This window comes from Saimiri boliviensis, chromosome 2 (assembly GCF_048565385.1).
Source record: "Saimiri boliviensis isolate mSaiBol1 chromosome 2, mSaiBol1.pri, whole genome shotgun sequence".
NCBI lineage: Eukaryota > Metazoa > Chordata > Mammalia > Primates > Cebidae > Saimiri > Saimiri boliviensis.
This window is the reverse complement of record NC_133450.1, coordinates 121,456,284-121,479,674: the sequence shown is the minus strand read 5'-3', so window position 1 is coordinate 121,479,674 and position 23,391 is coordinate 121,456,284. Positions and strand designations below refer to the sequence as shown.

The following is a 23,391-nucleotide window of genomic DNA, read 5'->3' as shown; positions in this document are numbered from 1 at the left end:
AGTAGAAAACAGCATTTTCACTAAATTGAAATTAAGGCTGGCTATGACAATATGAGTTAGTATCTGTAAAGATGATTCTCAAGGAAAGCAGAAGGAATTAATGTATGCATAATTAGCTCAGATAGCATGGTAAAAAGTGTCTAAAATATTTGAGTTGAGAGCATTTACTACTTGGATTTTGTCATGACAACTTATATTACAAAGACAATATAAATTGTATTTTTCTTTCTTATATCGTTCTTTCAGAATTTCTTAAAAAAAAATACAAATAGTACTTAACTCTAAAATTTACATTGTAAGGAAACATGGAGTTATAAAGATATTCAACATTCTTGGTAAGAAAATAGTTGCTTAAAACACACAGTGATGAAAATGCAGTGAGTGAATATCTACTTGGGTATAAATTGAGGCTCTAACTGCAATGGAGATTATAGTTGACTGCTAGTCCTTCACTACTATCAGTGTGCAGGCATGAACTTAGAAGGTGTATCATTTGTTTACAATATATATTACTTGATCAAACTAGATTGCAAATTATGCTATTTACATTAATTTTTTGGTTTTCAATTTTAATAGAAATGTTCTTTTTTTCTATATGCTTTTTTTAATTGTACTTTAGGTTCTGGGGTACATGTGCAGATCATGCAGGATTGTTGCATAGGTACATACATGGCAAGGTGGTTTGCTGCCTTCCTCTCCCCATCACCTATATCTGCTATTTCTCCCCATGTTATCCCTCCCCACCCTCTCCAGCCCCTTCTGTCCCTCTCCTAGTCCCCCCCAACTGAACGCAGTATGTGATGCCCCCCTCCCTGTGTCCATGTGTTCTCATTGAGTTACTCTTTCACTTACTTTATAAGAAATAAATTTCTTCTTCCATTGAGCAGTGTCAAATGATAATTGAACACTCTTGGAAATTAGCTTGATCTCCAAATGCCTTAAGAAAAATAAGACTGTTCTAACTTGAGAACATTTAATTCCTATTTCTGAGTCTTTTTTTTTATTCACAATTTGAGGATAATACTATAAGCATTCAAGGTAATACATATAACATGATGGCATAGACTAGGCAGTCAAGGATAATTGTAATTTTTATTCTGCAAGTTGTCTTATTCCACTTCCACATTAAAAGAAATTAAAACTACAGATGTATCATTTTATTTTAAGATTTTTATTGTTTATTCTTAAACTGAATTTAATCCACTTAATTTATAATTCTGGAAAAATATTATTATTTAAAACTTAGGACAATTTTTAAATACCAAAAAGCTTATTTATATATAAAACATAAATTTTATATTTATCATAACAAATAAATGTCATACTTTAATTAAAAATTGGCTTATATTGATTAAAATATTATAAGTACCTATTATGTATTAACCATTATACTATTACAGTTTCAATAATTATAGTTTCAATAAATGATGTAAGGCATGGTCCCTGCCTCCTGGAGATTACATTTCAAGACTTTTACAAAAGTGGTTAATAATTTAAAGCACAAATTTGAGACTGAGATAACTAAGGAAAATATTAGGATTTATTTTAAGACTTTTATTGAGAAAATAAAAACAGTAACCTCCGATGATATTCCTTATGTACTGTACCACTTTAATTTTATTCTTTATTTTTCTCCTTTTTAACATTTGTATGTGGGTATAAAGCTAGATTAAGAAAAATCATAACAATATTTTGCTTTTTGAAAAAAGGTAACTAAAGTTTAGAATAAGGTATCAATGTTACAGAAACACTTTTGTTTTTGTGGGGGTTTTTTCCCAATGAGGTTCAGAGAAAATTCAAAAGAAAGCCATTAAGATGCAGTCCATCAGTGTGAATGTATGGCTTTGTGAAATAACTTACAGCATTTTGCTTAATGTAGTTAAAGGCATAGGAAGATTGATTGGATGATTCTCCCATAATAAAAGATCTGTAGTATATGGATTTTAGAAGAATGTTTCCCAGTGTTCTGCTGGTTGATTAAGAAATGTTGAAGTTCTCTGAATTTTATTAACTCTAGTCCTGTGTCTGAAGCCAGGAGACTAACATATAGATAAAGTAAATGCTCTGAATTTTCAACCTACTTTACAATGAAAATATAGTCAATTTGAAGTACTCCCACGGAGGATTGTGAACATTAAATATTTACCTTGGAATTTATATAATACCTTCCAAACCGCATCATAGCATTTCTCATCTCTTTATTTCTCAGGGTATAAATGGCTGGATTTAGGAGAGGGGTAATAACAGAATAGAACACAGCAAGAAATTTGTCCACCCAGGTGATGCTAAGTGGCCACACATAGATGAAGATGCAGGGCCCAAAGAAGAGCAACACCACTGTGATATGGGCAGTACAGGTGGAGAGTGCCTTAGAAGCCCCAGTTTTAGAGCTTCGGTGGACAGTGAGAATAATATATATGTAGGATGTCAGCAACAGAATAAAGCAAGTCATGGCCAGAATTCCACTGTCACCATTCATTAACATTTCCAAGTTAGAGGAATCCATGCAGGCAAGCTTGATTACCAGTGGTATATCACAGAAGAAGCTGTCTATTTCCCTGGGACCACAGAATGGCAGCTGAACAATCACAACCATTTGACTCATGGCATGCACAAAGCCAATAGCCCAGGAAGTCAACACCAGTCTAATACACCTTTGCAGGCTCATAATGGTGGAGTAGTGGAGTGGTTTGCAGATTGCCACATAGCGATCGTAGGACATTACCACCAGTAGCACCATCTCACCTCCTCCAACAAAATGCACAAAAATGATCTGGGACATGCAACCTCCAAAGGAAATGGTCTTGTTCACTCTAAGAAAGTCTGTAATCATCTTAGGAGTGGTGATGGAGGAAAGCCACATATCGACAAAGGACAGGTTGGCCAGTAAGAAGTACATTGGGGAATGGAGATGGGAATCAATGATGATTAAGATCATGATGACAATATTTCCAGATACAATGATCAGATAAAGCATAAAAAATATTACTAAGAGTATAATCTGAATATTCCATGAATGGTAAAGTCCCAGAAGCACGAATTCTGAAATGACAGACTGATTTCCTTTATCCAATTTATTCGATGTGAACCTAGAGAGAACAGATTATCGGTTAGTGACTTGAAGCATACTTAGTTTTTAGAATTTCGTGTTTGTATTAAAATTTAGATCTATATCTGATAGTAAAAAGTGTAATCGTGAAGATAAATCCTGGCCTAATATACATAGTATTATCCCAAAAAGAGAAGCTAACTGTCTCCAACTGGCTCTCTAAGAGACAAAGCCTGAGACGGGATTGTTATGAAAATGATTTATTAAATTTATTGAGAAGGTAGTCTCATGAGAAGATAAAGCAGGATAGCAAATTGAAAGGCTAAAAAGATTGTGGTATCCCCAGAAACTAGCTATTCCTCCTGTCCAGAAAGAAGAATCTTATAGGACAGCATCACCAACCATTATACTAAGTAACTCAAACTTAGGTTATACCTTAGAAAGATAATGGTGAAGAGACATTGGAATTCAGTACAAATTACATAATACAACTTACGGTTTCTCTATATCATTTATATAAGGCATTATAAAACTAATTTTTAGCTTATTACTCTAAAATATATGTTGAGGCAATCTTTTAGACAGAAGCTGCATAAAAAGTCACATCTTGCATGGTAATTTAAATACAAAACCAAGCACATAACTTAATTAAAATCTAGAATTAAATAAAATTTACATAGTTAACTAAATGGATTAGGAAAAAAAAAAATCTGTGAAGAGTCATGTAAAAATGAGACTAACCAAAGTGGAAGGTCACTAGATTCATATTCTGAACTTAACTCTGAAAGGAAGCTCCTTATAACTCAAGTTTATTAATAAGAAATACTTAGTTTTCACTGAGAAAGTAGAGCAAGATGGCAGAATAGAACCCTGAAGCAATCATCATCCAGTATGAACATCAAATATCCACATATGAGAACATATTTACAAGAGATCAACCAGGTAAGATATTATAGTTTCTAGTTTTAGCTTCCTAACAAGAAAATATGCATTAAAGAAGGTAGAAACGAGTCTTGCACTGCCTATATTACCTCTCCTCCAACCTCATGGAAAAATAATCTCTCTTTAGACTGTGGGATTAGAGTATAACTTAGCATAGTGCTAGCTGACTTGATAAGTAAAAGAAAAAAATGATGAGCTTAAAGACAGACTATTTGAAAATACACAGAAGACAAAAAAGAATGACAAGAAATTTTAAAAACACTTAAAAATCTATGATATAGTATGAAAAGAGCAAATATAAGAATAATTGGCCTTCAAGGGAGAGTAGAGAAAAAAGATAGAGAAAGATTATTCAAAGAAATAATATCAGAAAACTTTTCAAACCTGGAGAAAGATATAAATATACAAGTACAAGAATGTTTAAGATGACCAAGAAGATCAAGTAAGACTCCCAGGGCATATAATAATTTAATATACTTATTAAAGGTGATAATTTAGAAGAAGACTGAATTTTGCAGGGGATTTTGCTTTGGAACTCATTACCGGTCACACCACAGTAAAACAGCACCAGGCAGAACCCCACAGCTCCTGCTTCTAGGCTGGTGTCCACAAATCAGCTTAAACCTGCCTGGGCCAGAAAGGAATCTACCACCATAATGGGATGAGCACAAGTTTCAGCCTAGCTTCACTGCTGAATGACTAACGTGGATTCAGACCATGAGTAAATTTCAGTAGCAGGTAGGTCATTGTGACTGTAACCCTTGGACAGGCCTCAATGATATGCTGGTCTGGAAAGCTATGGGCATTAGGTGCAACTCAGTGAAACTTACTTGTGGTAGCCATTGGATTGTCTGCATCCATGCAGTGCAGTCTGAAGAGACTCCTTTTACTTGGGGGAGTAAGAAGTTTTCAGGGGACTTTGCCTTGGAACTTAGTACCAGCCTCACCACAGGAAAACACATCACTGGGAAGAAATCTGTGGCTCCTGATTGCAGGCCTGTATTTTCAGATTGAGCTATTAGACCCACCTTGGGCCAGAAAAAAAAAAAAAAAAGTTCATTCCTGGTGGGATGGACCTAAGTATGAACCAGTTTCACCACTGACTGACAAAGTGGCCTCAGGCTCTGAATAAATATCAGCGGCAGTCAGGCAGTAATGTCTTCAGGCCTCAAGTAAAATGAAGTACTGTTCTAGTCTGGAAAACTGTGGGATTCAGGTGCAACTTAGCATGGTGGTAGCTGACTTGATAATTTAAAAAAAAAATTATGAACTTGAAGACAAGCTATTTGAAAACACACAGAAGAGAAAAAAGAATGAAAAGAAATAAAAACCACGTATAAAATTTATGATATAGCATCAAAAGAGCAAAAATAAGTATAATTGGCCTTCAAGGGAGAGTAGATAAAGAAAAGTTATAGAAAGATTATTCAAAAATATAATATCAAAAAGTTTTCAAACATAAAGATAAAAAATCCAAGTAAAAGAATGTTTAAGATTATCAAGAAGATCAATCGGAGTAAGACTCCAAGGGCAAATAATAAATTCTCAAAGGTCAATACAAAGTGAGGATTCTAAAAATAGCAAGAGAAGCAAATAGTATATAAAGAAGTTTTGATACATCTGGCAGCAGAATTCTTAGCAGAAACTAAGGCAGGAGGGAGTGAGATGACGTATTTATAGTGCTGACTTAAAAAAAAAAAATCTCAGTCGACTGGGAATACTGTACCCAGCAAAGCAATACTTTATATTCCTATACAAAGGAATACATGACGGAGAGATACTCTGAGACAAACAACAGTTGAGAAACTTTTTCAACACCAGACATGTCTTACAAGAAATTCTACAGGGAATTCTTAAATATGAAAGAAAAGAATGCTAGAGTCCATAAAAAATCTGAAGATAAAGAAGTAATTAATAAAAATAAGTATATCAATATGTTTAGAGTATTCTAATGTTGTAATTGTGTGTAAACCATTGATGTCGTTGATGTCCTTACCATATAGAATAAAAGACAAAACTGTTAAAGTAACAATAACTACAAACATTTTTCAAGATATAGGTAATGCAAAAAAAGATGTAAATTGAGACATCGACAAGTAAAAATGTGGGACCATGGAGCCAAAGTGTAGAGATTTTTGTTTATCGTTTTATTTGTGGTCAAAGTTAAGTTGTCATCAGCTTAAAATTATTATAAGATAGTAACTTATAACTATATTTTTGTATGCCTCATGGTAACAACAAAAGAAAAGCCTATAGTAAACACACTAACAATAAAAAAAGCAAGGGATTAAAGCATACTACCAGAGGAAAGTACTTAACCACAAAGGAAGATACTAAGAAAGGTAGAAAGACATGGCAGTAGTAATTCCTTGCCTATCAATACAGCAGGTTGACATAACAATTGTAAATATATATGCACCTAACAGTGGCTCACCCTAATGTATAAAGCAAATATTTACAACCTGAAAGGAGAGGTCAACTGCAATACTATAATAATAGGGGATTTCAACACCTCATTTTCAGCAATAAACAGATCACCCAGACAGGAAATCAACAAGAAACATTAGAATTCAACTGCACTCTAGACTATATGAACCATACAGATACTTGCAGAACATTTTACCCAAGAAGTGCAGGTTAAACATTTTCCTCAATAGTATATGGAACATTCTCCAAAATAGACCATGTGTTAGGATACAAACAAGTCTTAACCAATCTACAGAACCAATGAAATCCCTGTTAAAATACTAATGCCATTCTCCACAGAAATAGATAAAAATCCTGAATTCATATGGAAAATCACCTGACCCCAGATAGACAATGCAGTCTTGAGCAAAAAGAGCAAAGCTGGAAGCATCTTCATAATACACTATAAGATATTGTAACCCAAGCAACATGGTACTGGCATAAAAACACACATAGACCAACAGAACAGAATAGAGGACCCCAGAAATTCATGCATTTACAGTCAACTGATTTTTGACAAACATTCCAAGAACATATTGGGGAAAGGACAGACACTTCAATAAATTGTGCTGAGAAAACTGAATATCCACACGCAGAATAATGAAGCTAGACTCCTCTTACAGTATACAAAACTCAACTCTAAATGGATTAAAACAATTAAATATAAGATCTGAAACTATGAAATTACTAGAAGAAAACATAGGAAAAATGCAATATGAAACTGAGCTTGGCAAGAATATTTTTGAATTAGACTTCAAAAGCATAGGCTGCAAAAGTAAAAATAGACAAATGGGATTATGTAAAACTAAAATTATTCTGCACAGCAAAGTAATCCACAGAGTGAAGGGACAACCTACAGAATGGGAGAGAGTATTTGCCAACTATCCACTTGACAAGGGGTTATTAACCAGAATGTATAAGGAACCCAAACAATTCAATAGCAGACAAACAAATCTGATTTGAAAATGGGCAAAAAACCTGAATAAACATTTCTCAAAAGAAGATATACAAATGGCCAATAGATATATGGAAATATGCTTAGCATTACAAATTATGAAGAAAAATCAAAAACACAATGTGACATCACCTCATTGCAGTTAGAATGGCTATCATCAAGAAGACAAAAAATAACAGATGCTGATTCGGATATGAGGAAAACAGACTGTTTGGCACTGTTCATTGGTATGTAAATTACTACTGTGCAGCCATTATGAAAAACAGTATAGTAGTTTCCAAAAAAATTAAAACTACCACATGATCCAACAATTCCATTACTGGTTATATATTTAAAGGAAAGGAAATCAGTATGTAAGGGAGATAGCTGCATTCTCACGTTTATTGCAGCACTATGCAAAATAACCAAAATACGAGATCAACCTAAATGCCACCTACAGATGAATGAAGAAAGAAAATGTGGTATGCACATAGAATGGAATACTATTCAGCCACAAAACAGAATAAAACTCTGTAATTTGCAGCAACATTAATGAACTAGGACATTTACATTAAGTGAAGAAAGTCAGCCACAGAAAGACAACATCACATGGTCTCATGTGGATTCTAAAAAATCGAATTTAGTAGAAGTAGAGTATAGAATAGTGGTTCAAAGGCTGGAGATGGTAGGAGGGAAGGGAGGATCAAGAGAGGTTGGTCAATGAATATAAAGTGACAGTTAAAAAAGAATAAGTTTTCATGGTATATTACCTAATATGGTGACTATAGTTAATACAACATAGTGTATATTTCAAGATAGCTAAAAGTGAAGTTTTGTTTTGTTTTGTTTTGTTTTGTTTTGTTTTGTTTTGTTCTGGGAGGAGTCTTGCTCTTGTTGCCCAGGCTTGAGTGCAATGGCACTCTACCTCCCAGGTTTAAGAGACTCTCCTGCCTCAGCCTCTCAAGTAGCTGGGATTACAGGCATTTGCCACCATGCCCAGCTAATTTTTGTATTTTTATTAGGAATGGGGTTTCACCAAGTTTGCCAGGCTGGTCTCAAACTCCTGACCTCAAGTAATCCGCCTGCCTCAGCCTTCCAAAATGCTGGGATTGCAGGCATAAGCCACGATGCCTGGCCTAGAAGTGAAGATTTTGAGTGTTGTTACCCCAAAGAAATTATAAATGTTTAAAGTGATGTGTATAGTAATTACCCTAATTCAATTATAATGTGATCTATACATGCATTGAAACCTCACACTACACTCCATAAATATGCACAATTATTTTGTCAAGTAGAAATAAAAACTAACTAATACGTCATCAATAGACTGGATAAAGAAAATGTGGCACATACATATCATGGAATACTACACAGCCATAAAAAACAATGAGTTCGTGTCCTTCATAGGGACATGGATGAATCTGGAAACCATCATTCTCAGCAAACTGACACAAGAACAGAAAACCAGACACCGTATGTTATTACTCATAGGCGGGTGCTGAACAATTAGGACACATGGACACAGGGAAGGGAGCATCACACACTGTGGTCAGTAGGCAGGGGCTAGGGGAGGGACAAAAGGGGTAGACAAAGGAGGCTGAGGCAAGAGAATCACTTGAACACAAGAGGCAGGTGGGGAGGCTGAGGCAGGAGAGTAGCTTCAACCTGGGAGGTGGAGGTTGCAGTGAGATCACACCACTGCATTTCAGCCTAGGCAACAGAGTGAGACTCCATCTACGAGAAAAAAAAAAAAAAGTCTTATCTATTGTCTATCCATCTATCTATATCTAATCTATCATTTATATTTTCTAGGGTAATAATTATATATATATAATATCAACCTCTTTTGATTTACTCCTCCCTCCTATCTTCTCCAATCTTTGGTAACCACTATTCTACACTCTACTTCTATTAAACCCACTTATTTATTACCTTACTCCTTGACCTTGTGACTTTGATCTAAATACTTACTTTTCTAAGGTGGTAAATTATAAATTACAGACATGTGCATTAAAATATAATTTTTGTTAGTGTTGAATGTACATAAAGTAAAAATTTCAGTGATTACCAATTATCTCCAAATATAATATTGGTGTTGCTTTTGTGGATTCTTAAGTAAACTGATAATTCTTCTCAGACTGAATATTGGAAAGATAATTGCCTATTTCCCTTCTTCCTTTATTAGTTCTCTTCCTTGGTATGTTTTCACTTTTTAAATATTTCCTTTTTTATCCACTGAAATTTTCAAGGTGGTACCAATGTGAGCAAGCAAGCAATGAAAACCATTACCACATCATAAGCATTATTTTCCCATTCCCTTATTTTGGAACTCAGAAGTATAGTTTAAGTATAAAAGAAAGAAATTCTCACAAGGAAACTAGGTAAAGCATAGGTTCGTTGTGGGAAAGAAGATATAGCCTCAAATAAGCATATCTTCCATAATAGAGATTTACCTAATTTCTAAAGATAATATCCTCCTATTACACCTACTAGAGTTATGTACCCAAGAAAGTGCAACAGTCTGACCTTAATCTTAAAACTTAGTTTCCTATCAAGATAAACCTTTCCAGAATAAGTTTTCAATAACAATTTCTACACCTGTTGGAAGAAGTGGAAGATAACATAGTCAATAGCTATAGGGATTTCAAAGTCGAATTTCAACTGTGTTTGAGAGAGTAATTTGCTAAAAGATAAACATGTACATTCATAGAAAACAGTTTACCAAGAAGAAATCCTGCTGCTTTTTATCATTTTAAAATTACTATTATTAAACATTTATGGAGTACTTAATATAATTCCATACTTAGAATAATTAGTAGGATAGCCATAGACTTTTTAATTAGTCAACCCTGATTCTGAAACCTTATTCTATTATTTCTTGACCTTGAGACCTTGATCTAAATCTATTTCTGTTCCCATTTCCTTATCTGTAAAAAGAAGACATTTATTGTAATAGATGTCTTGCAAAGACACACAGAAAGCATTTAAACATTTCTGGCACTCACTGAATGCTAATAAATATTGATCATTTTCTCTCTTTATTCTTTAAGGTGAATCTTAAATATGTAAAGTTTCCAAAGTGTTTTGGAAATAACCACTACTTACATTTTCTTTAAGTTAACATACAAATACTCAGCAACTCTATAGGCTATACAAATGCAAAAAACTTAGCAGGCATACCTCTTGCTTCCCAGGAACATGATGACTCTTTCACCATTCACTTTGCTCTTGCCCAGAAGGGGTTATTAAGTTTTAAAGAGGACCTACAAGCGGCAGTAAGACATTCTGTTGAAGTGTCTTTGGAATTTGTGACTTTAATTCAGAGATAATTTCCACAAACTGGGGTAATAATAATTCTGGAATTTGTAAAATTGAAAAGTTAGGGAAAAGAGACAAATTAGTCTTTTAAGAGGGGTAAAAATATAGGAATATAGTGTCCTTTGGGTTCAAAAGCCAGGCACAAAAAGATAAATATGCATGATCTCACTTATGTGTTGAATCTAAAATGTCAGAAACATAGAAATATATTTTAAGAATTGCCTTTAAAAAAGAGAGTCAGAGACATGAGATGACTTGGCAAAAATTTTCTTTAAGATAAGATACTCTTTTGGTCTTCTTTTGTATGTGCTTGAGATGACATTCATTCTGGGGTGAAGACAGTGTCTAGAACTGCTTTCCCTCAGCCTGACATATGTTCATAATTTGTATGAGTCCTTTGGGTGAAATTTCCTGTTCTATGTTGTGGACAGAATAGGGATCATGAAGATAATTACCTTGGACATCTCTTGGGGACTTCTTTGTTAAAAGTAATACCAAGTGTTACGTATGCTGGAAACCAGAACAGGGAGACAAGTAAAACATTCTATAAGTCAGCCCAGCATTAAAAATTAGTGAAGACCTGGAACCAACTCAAATGCCCATCAATGATAGAGTAGACAGAGAAAACGTGGCACATATACACCATGGAATATTACGCAGCCATCAAAACCGATGAGTTCGTGTTCTTTGTAGGGACATGGATGAATCTGGAAACCATCATTCTCAGCAAACTGACACAGGAGCAGAAAATCAAACACCGCATGTTCTCACTCATAGATGGGTGTTGAACAATGAGAACACATGGACACAGGGAGGGGAGCACTACACACTGGGGTCTGTTGGGGGGAAACGGGAGGGACAACAGGGGGTGGGGAGTTGGGGAGAGATAGCATGGGCAGAAATGCCAGATATAGGTGATGGGGAGGAAGGCAGCAAATCACACTGCCATGTGTGTCCCTATGCAACAATCTTGCATGTTCTCCACATGTACCCCAAAACCTAAAATGCAAGAAAATAATAAAATAAATTTAAAATAAAAATTAAGAAAAACTACTTATTATATGTGAAAACAAATGAAATAATGACCTAATGACCATGGGATTACCTGGTCTTAACACATACATAATCTCCCATACCCAGCTGATATAATAGAATGGTGGAATGGCATACTGTAGACTCAAGTTTTGCTCTCATGAGAAACAAGATCTTCATTCTCTGTATTTGGGAATGAAGATATGGGAGTGGAAGTAGCCCCTCTTAGTTTTATACCTAATTACTCGCAAAATTTCTGCCTACTATTCTCACAACCTTGAGCTCTGTGGTGTTCAAAGTAAGGTGGCTAAGAAAGAAATGCCTCCACCAGAGTAGAAGATATTTTCATTAAATAGGAAACTAAGACTATTTGACATTTACATTTTGTCTAGAAAATGTGCATAACTACAAGTCCTCTAGATTGGCGTCTGCGAAGATGATAGTAATATTAATAGAAATCAGTGGGAATTGGAGAGGATCCTCCTCTGCTTAATGTATAAACACTAAGCTCTAATTGCATAGTAGAAGGTGACTAAAACTCCATTGTGACAGATTTTATAGCAAAACAATACAAGCTGTGTTTTGGTTTTTTTTTTTTTCTTATGACCTTTCAGAATATTTAGGAAATCCATACGGGGAGTATTTAACACTCAGGTTTACCTTCTAAGGATATATAGAGATGTAAATATACTCAACATTACGAGTAGTAAAATGTTACTTAAAGCATAGTGGTTTAAATGCAGTGGCAAATTTGTGTACGCATGAGGATCAATTGACTCTACAACCTGTGACTGAGACTAACAGATAACTGTTCTTTTTTATAACTTCTAATTTTTATTTTAGATAGAGAAGGTACATATGTAAGTATGTTTATTACATGAGAAGACTGCATGATGACAAGGTTTGAAGTATGGACCCTGTTATTCAGATAGTGAGCATAGTATCAGATGGTTATTTTTCAACCCATGGCTCCCATTCCTCTTTCCTCCCTCTGATGGTCCCCAGTGTCTATCGTTTCTGTGTTTATATCCATGTATCCTCAATGTGTAGCTCCCACTTAAAAGTGAGAACAAGCACTATTTATTTTTCTGCTCTTGCATTAATTCACTTAGAATTATGTTGCTGCAAAAGGCATGATTTAATTCTTTTTTATGGCTGCATAGTGTTCCTTGGTGCATATGACCACATTTTCTTTATCTATTCTACCATTGATAGGCATCTGGTAGATGATTTCATGTCTTTGTTTTGTGACTAGAACAGTGATAAAGATATGAATGTATGTGTCTTTTTGGTAGAATGATTTGTTTTCCTTTGGGTATATACCCAGTAATGGGATTGCTGAGTTAAATGGTAGCTCTGTTTTAAGTTCTTTGAGAAATCTACAGACTGCTTTTCACAGTGGCTGGACTAATTTGCATTCTCACAAACAGTGGGTAAGTTTGCCCTTGTCTCTGCAGCTTCACCAGCATCTGTTGTTTTTTGACTTTTTAAGTGATCAACAAACCTATGAAGTAATTGTTCAGCATCACTAACATCAGAGAAAGGCAAACCAAAATCATACTCAGATACCATCTCACACCAGTCATAATGGCTGTATTAAAAAGACTGTTAGTTCTTTAACACTGTTTACATGCAGTCATGGTCTGAGGTTTACAATTCAGATAACTTATACCGTATGATCACACTAGAGTTGTAATTTATGTCATTCTCAATAGTTATTTTTCATTTTTATAGTAATTGGGCTATTCTGGTATTTTGTTCTAGGTGTGAATTACTAACTGTCTTTGTGAGAAATACATTTTATTTTCTCAAATTGTAACTTTTATTTTGGGTCCAGTGGTACATGTGCAAGTTTGTTGTGTCAATAAAGTGTGTGTCACGGGGTTTGGATGTGCAGATTATTTTATCACCCAGGTAATGGGCATAGTACCCAATAGGTTTATTTTCTGATACCCTCTCTCCTCCAGTCCTCCTCCCTCAAGTAGGCCAGGCCTATGTCTGTCATTCCCCTCTTTGCCATGTGTTCTCATTGTTTAGTTCCCACTTATAAATGAGAACATACGATATTTGGTTTTCTATTCCTGCATTAGTTTGCTTAGATAATGGCCTCCAGCTCCACTTACGTTGCTGCAAAGAACATGATCTCATTATTTTTCATAGCTGTGTAGTATTTCACTGTGTAGTATTTCAAATGTGTACCACATTTTCTTTACTCTGTCTACCATTGGTGAGCTTTTAGGTTGATTCCATGGCTTTTCTGCTGTGAATAGTGGTACAATGAATATAGGCAGGCATGCATATTTATGGCAGAACAATTTTTATTCTTTTGGATACTACCCAATAAGGGGATTGCTGGGTTGAATCGAATCATAATTGTGTTTCAAGTTCTTTGAGCAATCAACACATTGCCTTTCACAATGGTTGAACTAATTTACAGTCTCACCAGAAGTGTATAAGCATTCCCTTTTCTCTGCAATCTTGTCAGCCTATGTTGTTTTTGAGTTTTTCATAATAGCCATTCTGACTAGTGGAAATTTTCTCTTGCCCTGTATAGTGTTGTTTAATAAATGAGCAGTATTTAAAATAAAATTTATCTCAAAATACTTTAAATAAAGAAGAAATAAAGATGTCCTACTTTGGGAAGAATCAACTCACATTTTTTAGTCTCATACACTCACTCAAAATTTGGAGATAACAATAAAAGTACTTAAGGTAATACTATAACATGATGACATAGAGTTGGCAGTCAAGCATAATAACTTTATTTTTACCCTGCCACTCTGTTTTGTATGTTGATTCCATATTAAAGTTAATAAAAACTGAATATGCCCCATACTTATGTTTTAGGGCTTTTACTGTTGATTCTTACAACTATATTTCAGCTGACTTAATTACTAATTCTAGAGACAGAAAATATAAGTATAATTCATGATTTGAAACTTTAGGAATTCTTTTTAATGCCAAAAGAGTATATTTAAATATACATGGAAAAACAAATGTTATGAATATTTTAAAAGAATAATTAACCTCTAATAATTTATTAAAATATGATTACTATCTAGTATGTATTAATCACAGTAGTATATTAAACATTGCAGTTTAATAATTAACCATGTAAGACATGATCCTGGGTCTCAGGAAGATTACATTTCATAAGTTTACACTGAATACATCTAAAGAATAAATGTTAGTTATTGAGACAGAGATAACTGAAATAGCATTAGGTTTTCATTTTTAAAAAACATTCATTGAGTTAGTGAAATCTCATAAAAAGTAATCTCTTTTATCTTCTGTTTATTTGTTTCTGTTGCTTTTTCCCATTAGTATTTGGGTAGGATGCTAGGGTTAAGGAAAAAGCTATTTCATTGCTTTTTGACCATATGTAAGTGAATATTTTGAAGGTGCCAATGTTACAGAAACATTTTTCTTCCAAATGAAATTAGGAGAAAATTCAAGATACATTTATTAAGATGCTATTCAGCAGGATGGAGGCATGCTTTTGTAAAAACAAAAAAATTTTCAATTAAACATAGTTAAAGGCACAGGAAGACTGATTGAATAATTCCTTCCATAATGAAGGATCATTAGGCTTCTCAGTATTACCTATTTCCCTTGCATTCCAAGTAGTAGCTTCTGAACCTCTTCAAAGCATTTTTTATTTTTTTATTTCTCAGGGTATAAATGACTGGATTTAGGAGAGGTGTAAAAACATAGTAAAACACAGCAAGAAATTTGTTCACCCAGGTGATGCTAAGTGGCCACACATAGATGAAGATGGAGGGCCCAAATAAGAGCACCACCACTGTGATGTGGGCAGTGCAGGTAGAGAGTGCCTTAGAAGCCCCACTTTTACAGCTTCGGTGGACAGTGAGAAGAATATAGATATAGGATGTCAGTACTAGAATAAAGCATGTTACAGCTAAAACCCCACAGTCAAGGTTCATTAAAATGTCTAAGCTGTAGGAATCCATGCAGGCAAGCTTGATTACCAGTGGTCTATCACAGAAGAAACTGTCTATTTCCTTGGGACCACAGAAAGGCAGCAGAACAATCATAACTATTTGGCTCATGGAATGAACAAAGCCAGTGATCCAGGAAGTCACCACCAACCGAATGCACATCCGTAGGCTCATAATGGTGGAGTACCGGAGTGGTTTGCAGATTGCCACATAGCGGTCATAGGCCATTACCGCCAGTAGCACCATCTCAAACCCTGCAATAAAGTGAGCAAAGAAGATCTGGGACATGCAGCCTCCAAAGGAAATAGTCTTGCTTTCCTTAAGAAAGTCTGCTATCATCTTAGGAATGGTAATTGAAGAAAGCCACATATCAACAAAGGACAGATTGGCCAATAAGAAGTACATGGGGGAATGGAGATGGGAATCGGTGATGATTAAGATCATGATGACAATATTGCCAGACACAATGATCAGGTAAAACACTAAAAATATCGTTACAAGTAAGACCTGAATATTCCATGAGTGGCAAAGTCCCAGAAGCACAAATTCTGACGTTACAGACTGATTTCCTTCATCCATTTTTTCAATGTGTCTTCTAAAATAATGAAGATAGAAAAATAGATTATTAGTTAGGGATGAGAAAGGGTCTTAAATTTTTGAAATTTGGTGTCCACATTGAAATTTAACACCCATATTTGAGAGTAAAAAGCATAATTGTGAAAGAAATGTTGGCCATATATATATTGTGTTACGACCAAAAGAGAAGCTGACTGCCTAAGATTGGCTTTCTAAGAAACAGAGCCTGAGGTGAGATAGTTATGCAAATGCTTTACTGAGAGGCTACTCTCTTAAGAAAGGAGTGAGGAAATCAGAACTGCGAGTAAGGTTTAGAAAGATCGTGGTATCACCTCAATTAGCTTCAGTCCACTAACACTGTGAAAAGAATGTAGGTGGAGCATTACTATATTAATTGCTATATTACTATATTAGTTACTATATAATTATAATTAATTATAGGAATTAACTATAAGTAGGTCATTGACTTAGGGGGGTGAACATAAACTGATGCTGAAATTCAATACAAATGACATAATACACAATACAGTTTCTCTGTACAGACATTCTTTTATTAAATTTCATTTTATTGCCTTTTCAGATACTGCATTTTTTTTTTCACAAATTCACCGTCTGTGGCATCCCTGTGTAAAGCAAGTCTATTGGCATCATGTTTCCAACAGCATGTGCTCACTTTGTGTCTTTGTGTCACATTTTGGTAATTCTTACAGTATTTCAAACTTTTACAGTATTATATTTTCTGCTATGGGGATCTGTGATCACTGCTCTTTGATGATACAATTGCAATTGTTTTGGGGGCCCTGCAAACTGTGCCTATATAAGACTTAGTTGATAAATGTTGTGTGTGTTGTGACTGCTCCACCAACTGGCTATTTTGCTCCCTCTCTCTCTCTTTAGGCCTTGCTATTCCCTGAGACACAACAACATTGAAATCAGGTCAATTAATAATTCTACAACCACCTCACACCAGTTAGAATGGTGATCATTAAAAAATCTGGAGACAACAGATGCTAGAGAGGATGTGGAGAAATAGGAACACTTTTACACTGTTGGTGGAAGTGTAAATTAGTTCAACCATTGTGGAGGACAGTGTGGCGATTCCTCAAGGGTCTAGAAATAGAAATGCCATTTGACCCAGCAATCCCATTATTGGGTATATACCCAAAGGATTATAAATCATTCTGTTGTAAAGACACAGGTTCCCAACCTTCAGCAACAACCATCATGATTAGTTAGAAGTCATCAACTTTGAGACAAGACCCTCCACCAGCAAAAATATAACAACTTATGGAAGGATTGGATGACTGTTAGCATTTTTTTTTGCTATAAAGTATTTTCAAATTAAGGTATGTATGTTGTTTTTTAGACATAGTGCTATCACACGCTTATTAGACTATAGGATAGTATTAACACAATTTTATAAGCACTGGGTAACCAAAAAATTCCTATGATTCACTTAGTTGCAATGGTCTGGAACTGAATCCACAATATCTGTACTATATATAATGGTTTATTCAATCCTCAGTTGAACCTCTTCTATAAAACGTTATAAAACTAAATTTGTATCTTACCTTTCTAAAATATATGGTGGAATAACCTTTAGGAGACAAGCTACATAGAATACCATATACTAAATATCTTGGCATAATAATTTGCATGCAAAACTAGGCACATAATTGATCATTAATTTAAATCTACAATATAATAGAACTTATTTAGTAAACAAAGTTGATTTACAAAATGTCAGTGGAGTCCCATCTAGAAAAAGATTAAATGACCCCAAAGGCAATTCAGCCTCAGAAACTCAATTGATGAATTTTGAAGCGGAGCTCTTTATAACTTAAGCTTATCAACAGAAAATATTTTATGAAAGTATGCTGAGAAATTTCTAGGCTTTGAAATATTAACATTTCTTGACTAGCAAGCACAGAAACTTAATCTACATTTGTAAGATGAGAATAGATTACGTACATGTATAAGCAAACTATATTTTTGAGTTTAGTGCTAAAGGGACATGAGGTTAAAACATAAGCAGTTATTGATTATTAATTTTTAAATACAGTAGTGACATTGCTTACATTGATAACTGACAGTGATTCTCAAGTTGGATGGTGGAAAGATAATTACCCATTTTCCTTTGCTATTTATTATTTCTCTCCATTTGGCATTGTTTCAGTTTTTGTGTGTTTTATGTTCTTTTATCCTTTGAAATCTCCAAGGTGGTACTAATGAGCACAGATGATGAAGGAAAACTATTACTGCATCATGAGCATTAGTTTCCCTTTCCCTTTTTCTGAGGACTCAGAGACATAGATTAAAGACAACAAGAAAGAAAATTTCTCCTATAGGAAATTAGGTATCACATTTGTTTGCTGTGGGTAAAGAGACATGATAATAGTGTAACAATTTACAAACAGATATATATCCATAATAGATTAGATTTACCTAATTTATAATGAAAATATTCTGATATTCCCTCTAAATTCACGCTTCCTGAGAAACTTGAACACTCTGATGTTCCTTCTTGAAACTCTTTTTCTTATCAGCACAGACTTTTTCAGGTAAGTTTTCAGTAATTCATTCTGTACCTGGTGAATAAGTGACAGAGAAGATAGCTAACAGAGGAACCAGGACTCCAACTGCATCCAATAGAGGAATTTGCTTAAAAAATGAACATCTACATTCCTAGGGAACAGTTCTTCATTAAGAAATAATATTGCTTTCTTTATCAGTTTTGAAATTGTTAACTTTTCATATTAATGAACTCTAATAGTCTATTAATATTAACCAAAATTTAGTTGAATTAGTTGAACAGTCATATTCTTTTTGGTCAGACCTCGTCTGAAATCTTACTCTATAACTACTTAACCTTGTGACTTTGAGCTAAACCAACTTCCGTGTCCATTTCCTCATCTGTAAAAGGAGGACACTCATCTAATAGATTTGTTATGAAGATGAATCAGAAAGTGTACAAACCACAGAAACTCTTTTAGTATTCAAGAGTTGCTACATAAATATTATTTCCTATCTATTCATTAAGGTTGATTTTAAAGCAGCAGTTTGCAAAGCTTTTTGGCAACAAATTTATTGCACAGCTGAGCACTTTCTATAAGCAAAATGCGTATGATAAACTTTCTTTAAAATATCTTCCATTTACATTTTCTCTAAATGAACATACCTACACCCAACAACCCTATAGGATATACAGATGTAAAGAACATATCAGACATGTCTCTTGTTTTCCAGGAATGTAACAGTTTTTTCACCCTTAATCTTCCTTTCCAAACAGGGGTTATTAATATGATAAAAAGACCTAGAAGAGGACATAGAAAATTCTGTTAATTACATTTAAGAGTTTCGGCTCTCATGGATGACTTTGAAGGGTTTCAGATTTCAGTGGAAGAAGTAACTGTAGAGTTTTATTCCATATCTGCACTAATTTCACTTATTCAATGTTTAGCGCTTTTTACTTCTATCTCTATGCTAAAAGTTGTCTTACACACTACACTGTCTCTCTAATATGAAAAACTTCATTCTCTTAAATAGGAGGAATCAGTTGAAAAGGATCCCTGGAAGCTTCTCAGAGTAGCCAGCAAAGAACTGAGATTTTCAAAAGCAGACGTGAGAGCATCTCATAAGCAGTGGATTATGTCGATGGGTGCACTGCTGTTGAAGACACCGTGGAAATTCTGGTAAGAATATGATAGGAAGAGAAAGCCTTCTGAAAATATCAAAAGCTAAAAAATTCATTCTCAACTCCAAGCATTGTGGGCATGCATGAAACAGATACATAAAAGTATTTTAACACTTAGTTTCTTTAAAAAAAAAAAAAAAGAATTGGAGAGATGAAATAACTTACTAACACAAATTTTCTCTTAGATCAATGTCTTTTTTGTGTTTTCTTCTGATGTGTGTTTGAGATGATGTCCACTGCTGAGTAGAAACAATATTTGTGGTAGTGCTTTCTCTCAGCCTGACATATATTCACCAACTGAAGTAGTCCCTTGGGTGTAATTTTTCTATTCGACATCTCAGCAAAACAGGAATCATAGAAATAATTTACCTTGGATGTCTCTTTGGGATTTCTTTGTTAAAAGTAATAGCAATTGTTGCATACTATAGAAATCAGAACAAAGAGACAAGAAAAAGCTCATCTAAATTTCAAAGCCTAGAAATTTCTCAGCATACTTTCATATATTTGAAGGTAAATATTTTCTGTTGATAAACTTATAAAGAGCCTCTCTTCAAAATTCATCAGTTGAGTTTCTGAGGCTGAATTGCCTTTGAGGTCATTTAATCTCTTTCTAGATGGGACTCCACTGACATTTTGTAAATCAACTTTGTTTACTAAATAAGTTCTATTATATTGTAGATTTAAATTAATGATCAAGCATTAAAAATTAGTGGTTTTAAAATAATTACTTTATTTTTTGTTTTTGTGGGTACATGGTAGGTGTGTACATTTACGGGATACATGAGATATTTTAGAACGGCCATGCAATCCAGAATAATCGCATTATTTATTCTTTATTTGACCTGTAAGTATTAAGGATGTGTCTTCTGCAGTGTTGATCTGTAACTTGATCTTGATCTATATTGTCAGATTAAATTAACATTTTAGTTCTGGTTGCAAGATGAATCATATCCTATTTGGTGTGACATATGACCATCAATAAAAACATCTGATACGGATGGAGTGTCCTAATGCACGCCAATATTGTCCAAATAGGCAAGTACTCTTGGTCAGCTAATTGATGTGTTTCAATATCTGTGATTGAGGCCCTCAACATTTATACACTGAATGTTAAATTATTAAAATATCTTTTGATTTTCAAAATAAGGATATTATGGTTAGATTAGGATACATTCATTTTGACTTGTTAGATTTTAAAATGACTTTATTGTAGTGTAATTGATATTTAATAACCTGTCCATAGTGTATAGTTCAAAGAGTTTTGACATATATATTCAACAGTAAAAAGGCCATCACTGTTAAGTAGTGACCATATCCTTCCAAAGTTTACTCATCCCTCGATATCACTCTTTCCCTTCCTTCCACACGTTTACCATCCCCAGACAGCCACTAATAAATGTCTATTATTATTTATTACTTTGCATTCTCTCGAGTTTTAAATAAATGGAATAAGGACATGTATACTCTTTTTTTTGATCTGGCTTCTTTCAGCATACTTATTTTCATATTTGTCACATTATTGTATACATCATAGTGTATTCTGTTTTATTGCTGATTAATATTCCATTGTATGTATATGCCCTATTTAGGTTATCAGTTCATTTGAGAGATGTTTAGGTTGTTTGTAGTTTTTGGCTATTACAACAAAGCTGATACGTACATTTGTGTACAAATATCTGTGTAACTTGAATAATTTTAAATTTATTGAGACTTCGTGTGGCCCAGCATATGTTCTGACTTAGGAAAGGTACTTCGTGCATTTGAAAAAGGAATTATCTGATTTTTTGTTTGTTTGTTTGTTTCGGTCAAAGTGTTCTACAATGTCAGTTACATCAAACTGGTTCATAGTGTTCTTCAGGTATACTACATCTCAGGTAAATTTTTGTTTACTTCTTCCTACGATTATTGAATAGAGAAGTATTGAAGTATTGAGGTTTTGATGACAACTTTTTGGACTATTTTTCCTCATAGTTACGTCAGTTTTTGTTTCACCTGCTTTAAAGCTCTGTCATTAGAAACATACATAATTAAAATTATATCCTCCTGATTAATCAACCCTTCTTTCAATATGAAATGACTTTTTTTTAAATCTTGGTAGCATTCTTTTCAGAACCATGTTTCCCTTGTTATTATAATTAGCTACTGAAGTTTCTTTTTGTTTGCTGTAGGATTATACATATTTTTACATTATTTTATTATAATTTAAGGACTACATTTTCTTATGAGCAGTTTTAGGTTCTCAGCAAACTTGAGTGGAAAGTATAGACAGTTCCTGTATACTCCATGCCCACAGACATACGCAGCCTCTCCACCATCACCAGACTGCAACATGGTGAGGCATTTGTTACATAGCTGAACCTGCTTCAACACACGATTATCACCCAAAATCTATAGTTTATATTAGGATGGACTTCTAGTATTATGCATTCTATAGGCTTGGACAAATATATAATCGTAGGTATCCACCAATGTAGTGTGATACCAATATGTTTTTCTGCCCTAAAATCCTCTGAGCTTTGCCTAATCATCCCTCCTTCCTGCACAACTCCTGGAATCCATTGATCTTTCTGCTGTCTCAATGTTTTTTTCTTTTCCAGAATGTCATAGAGTTGGAGTCATACAATATTTAGGCTTTTCAGATTGATATCTTTCCTTATTAATAAGGTTTAAGGTCTTCTGTGCTTTTCATGATTTGATAGCTCATTTGTTTTTATCACTGAATAATATTCCATTTTCTGCATGTACAACAGTTTGTTTACACATTTACATACTGAAGGATATCTTGTTCACTTCAATTTTTGACAATTATGTGTAAAACTCCTATAAATATTCATGTGCACGTTTTTCTGTGGATACAAGCTTTCAAAGCATTTGGGTGAATACAATGAAGTGTGATTATTGGATTGTATAGTTAAAGTAAATGTAGTTTTGTAGAAAGCTACCAATCTGTCAGTATTTTGGATTTAGCAATTATAATAGTTTTGTCATGAAAGCATAACTATTGTTTAATAGACAATATAAAATTCACTAATCATATGTTGTTGAGAATATCTTTTTGTATACCTATTTTCTATCAGTATATATTGATTAGTAGGATTTGTGTTCATATCTTTGGTTCATTTTTTAATCATGTTCATTTTCTTTTTGAATGTGTATAAATTTAAGGGGTATAAGAGCAATGTTAGTACATGGATATATTGTGTACTGGGGAAGTCTGAGATTTTAGTGTATCTATCACCTGAATAATGTACATTGTACCCATTAAGTACTTCTCATCATCCACCTGCCTCATGCCCCCAATTCTTCGAAGGGTGCCTTGTCTATCATTCCACAATCTATGTCCATGTGTACACATTATTTAGTTCCCACTGTTTAGTGAGAACATTTGGTATTTGAATTTCTATTTCTGCATGTTTCACTT

At 34.1% G+C, this 23,391-nt stretch overlaps 2 protein-coding genes across 2 annotated transcripts; both read right to left on the bottom strand.

Moving 5' to 3' along the window:
• Nucleotides 1-2,134: 2,134 nt before the first annotated feature.
• Nucleotides 2,135-13,313, bottom strand: LOC104652620 (olfactory receptor 4K14-like). Its single transcript, XM_074389980.1, has 2 exons — nt 13,246-13,313; nt 2,135-3,089 (listed from the first exon to the last, which is right to left on the bottom strand). Exons 1-2 carry the CDS (start codon nt 13,311-13,313, stop codon nt 2,135-2,137), a joined length of 1,023 nt encoding a protein of 340 aa, XP_074246081.1.
• A 2,027-nt stretch (nt 13,314-15,340) lies between these two features.
• Nucleotides 15,341-16,282, bottom strand: LOC104652619 (olfactory receptor 4K14-like). Its single transcript, XM_010346304.3, has one exon. It carries the CDS (start codon nt 16,277-16,279, stop codon nt 15,341-15,343), a length of 939 nt encoding a protein of 312 aa, XP_010344606.3. The 5' UTR covers nt 16,280-16,282.
• Nucleotides 16,283-23,391: the final 7,109 nt, after the last annotated feature.

Excerpts from the sequence above, each read along its gene's own strand:
- LOC104652620 (XM_074389980.1), bottom strand. The coding sequence starts at position 13,313 with ATGGTATCTGAGTATGATTTTGGTTTGCCTTTCTCTGATGTTAGTGAT. Across the intron at positions 3,090-13,245 it reads GCTGAACAATTACTTCATAG|GTTCACATCGAATAAATTGG; the intron begins GTTTGTTGATCA and ends TGTTCTCTCTAG.
- LOC104652619 (XM_010346304.3), bottom strand. The coding sequence starts at position 16,279 with ATGGATGAAGGAAATCAGTCTGTAACGTCAGAATTTGTGCTTCTGGGA.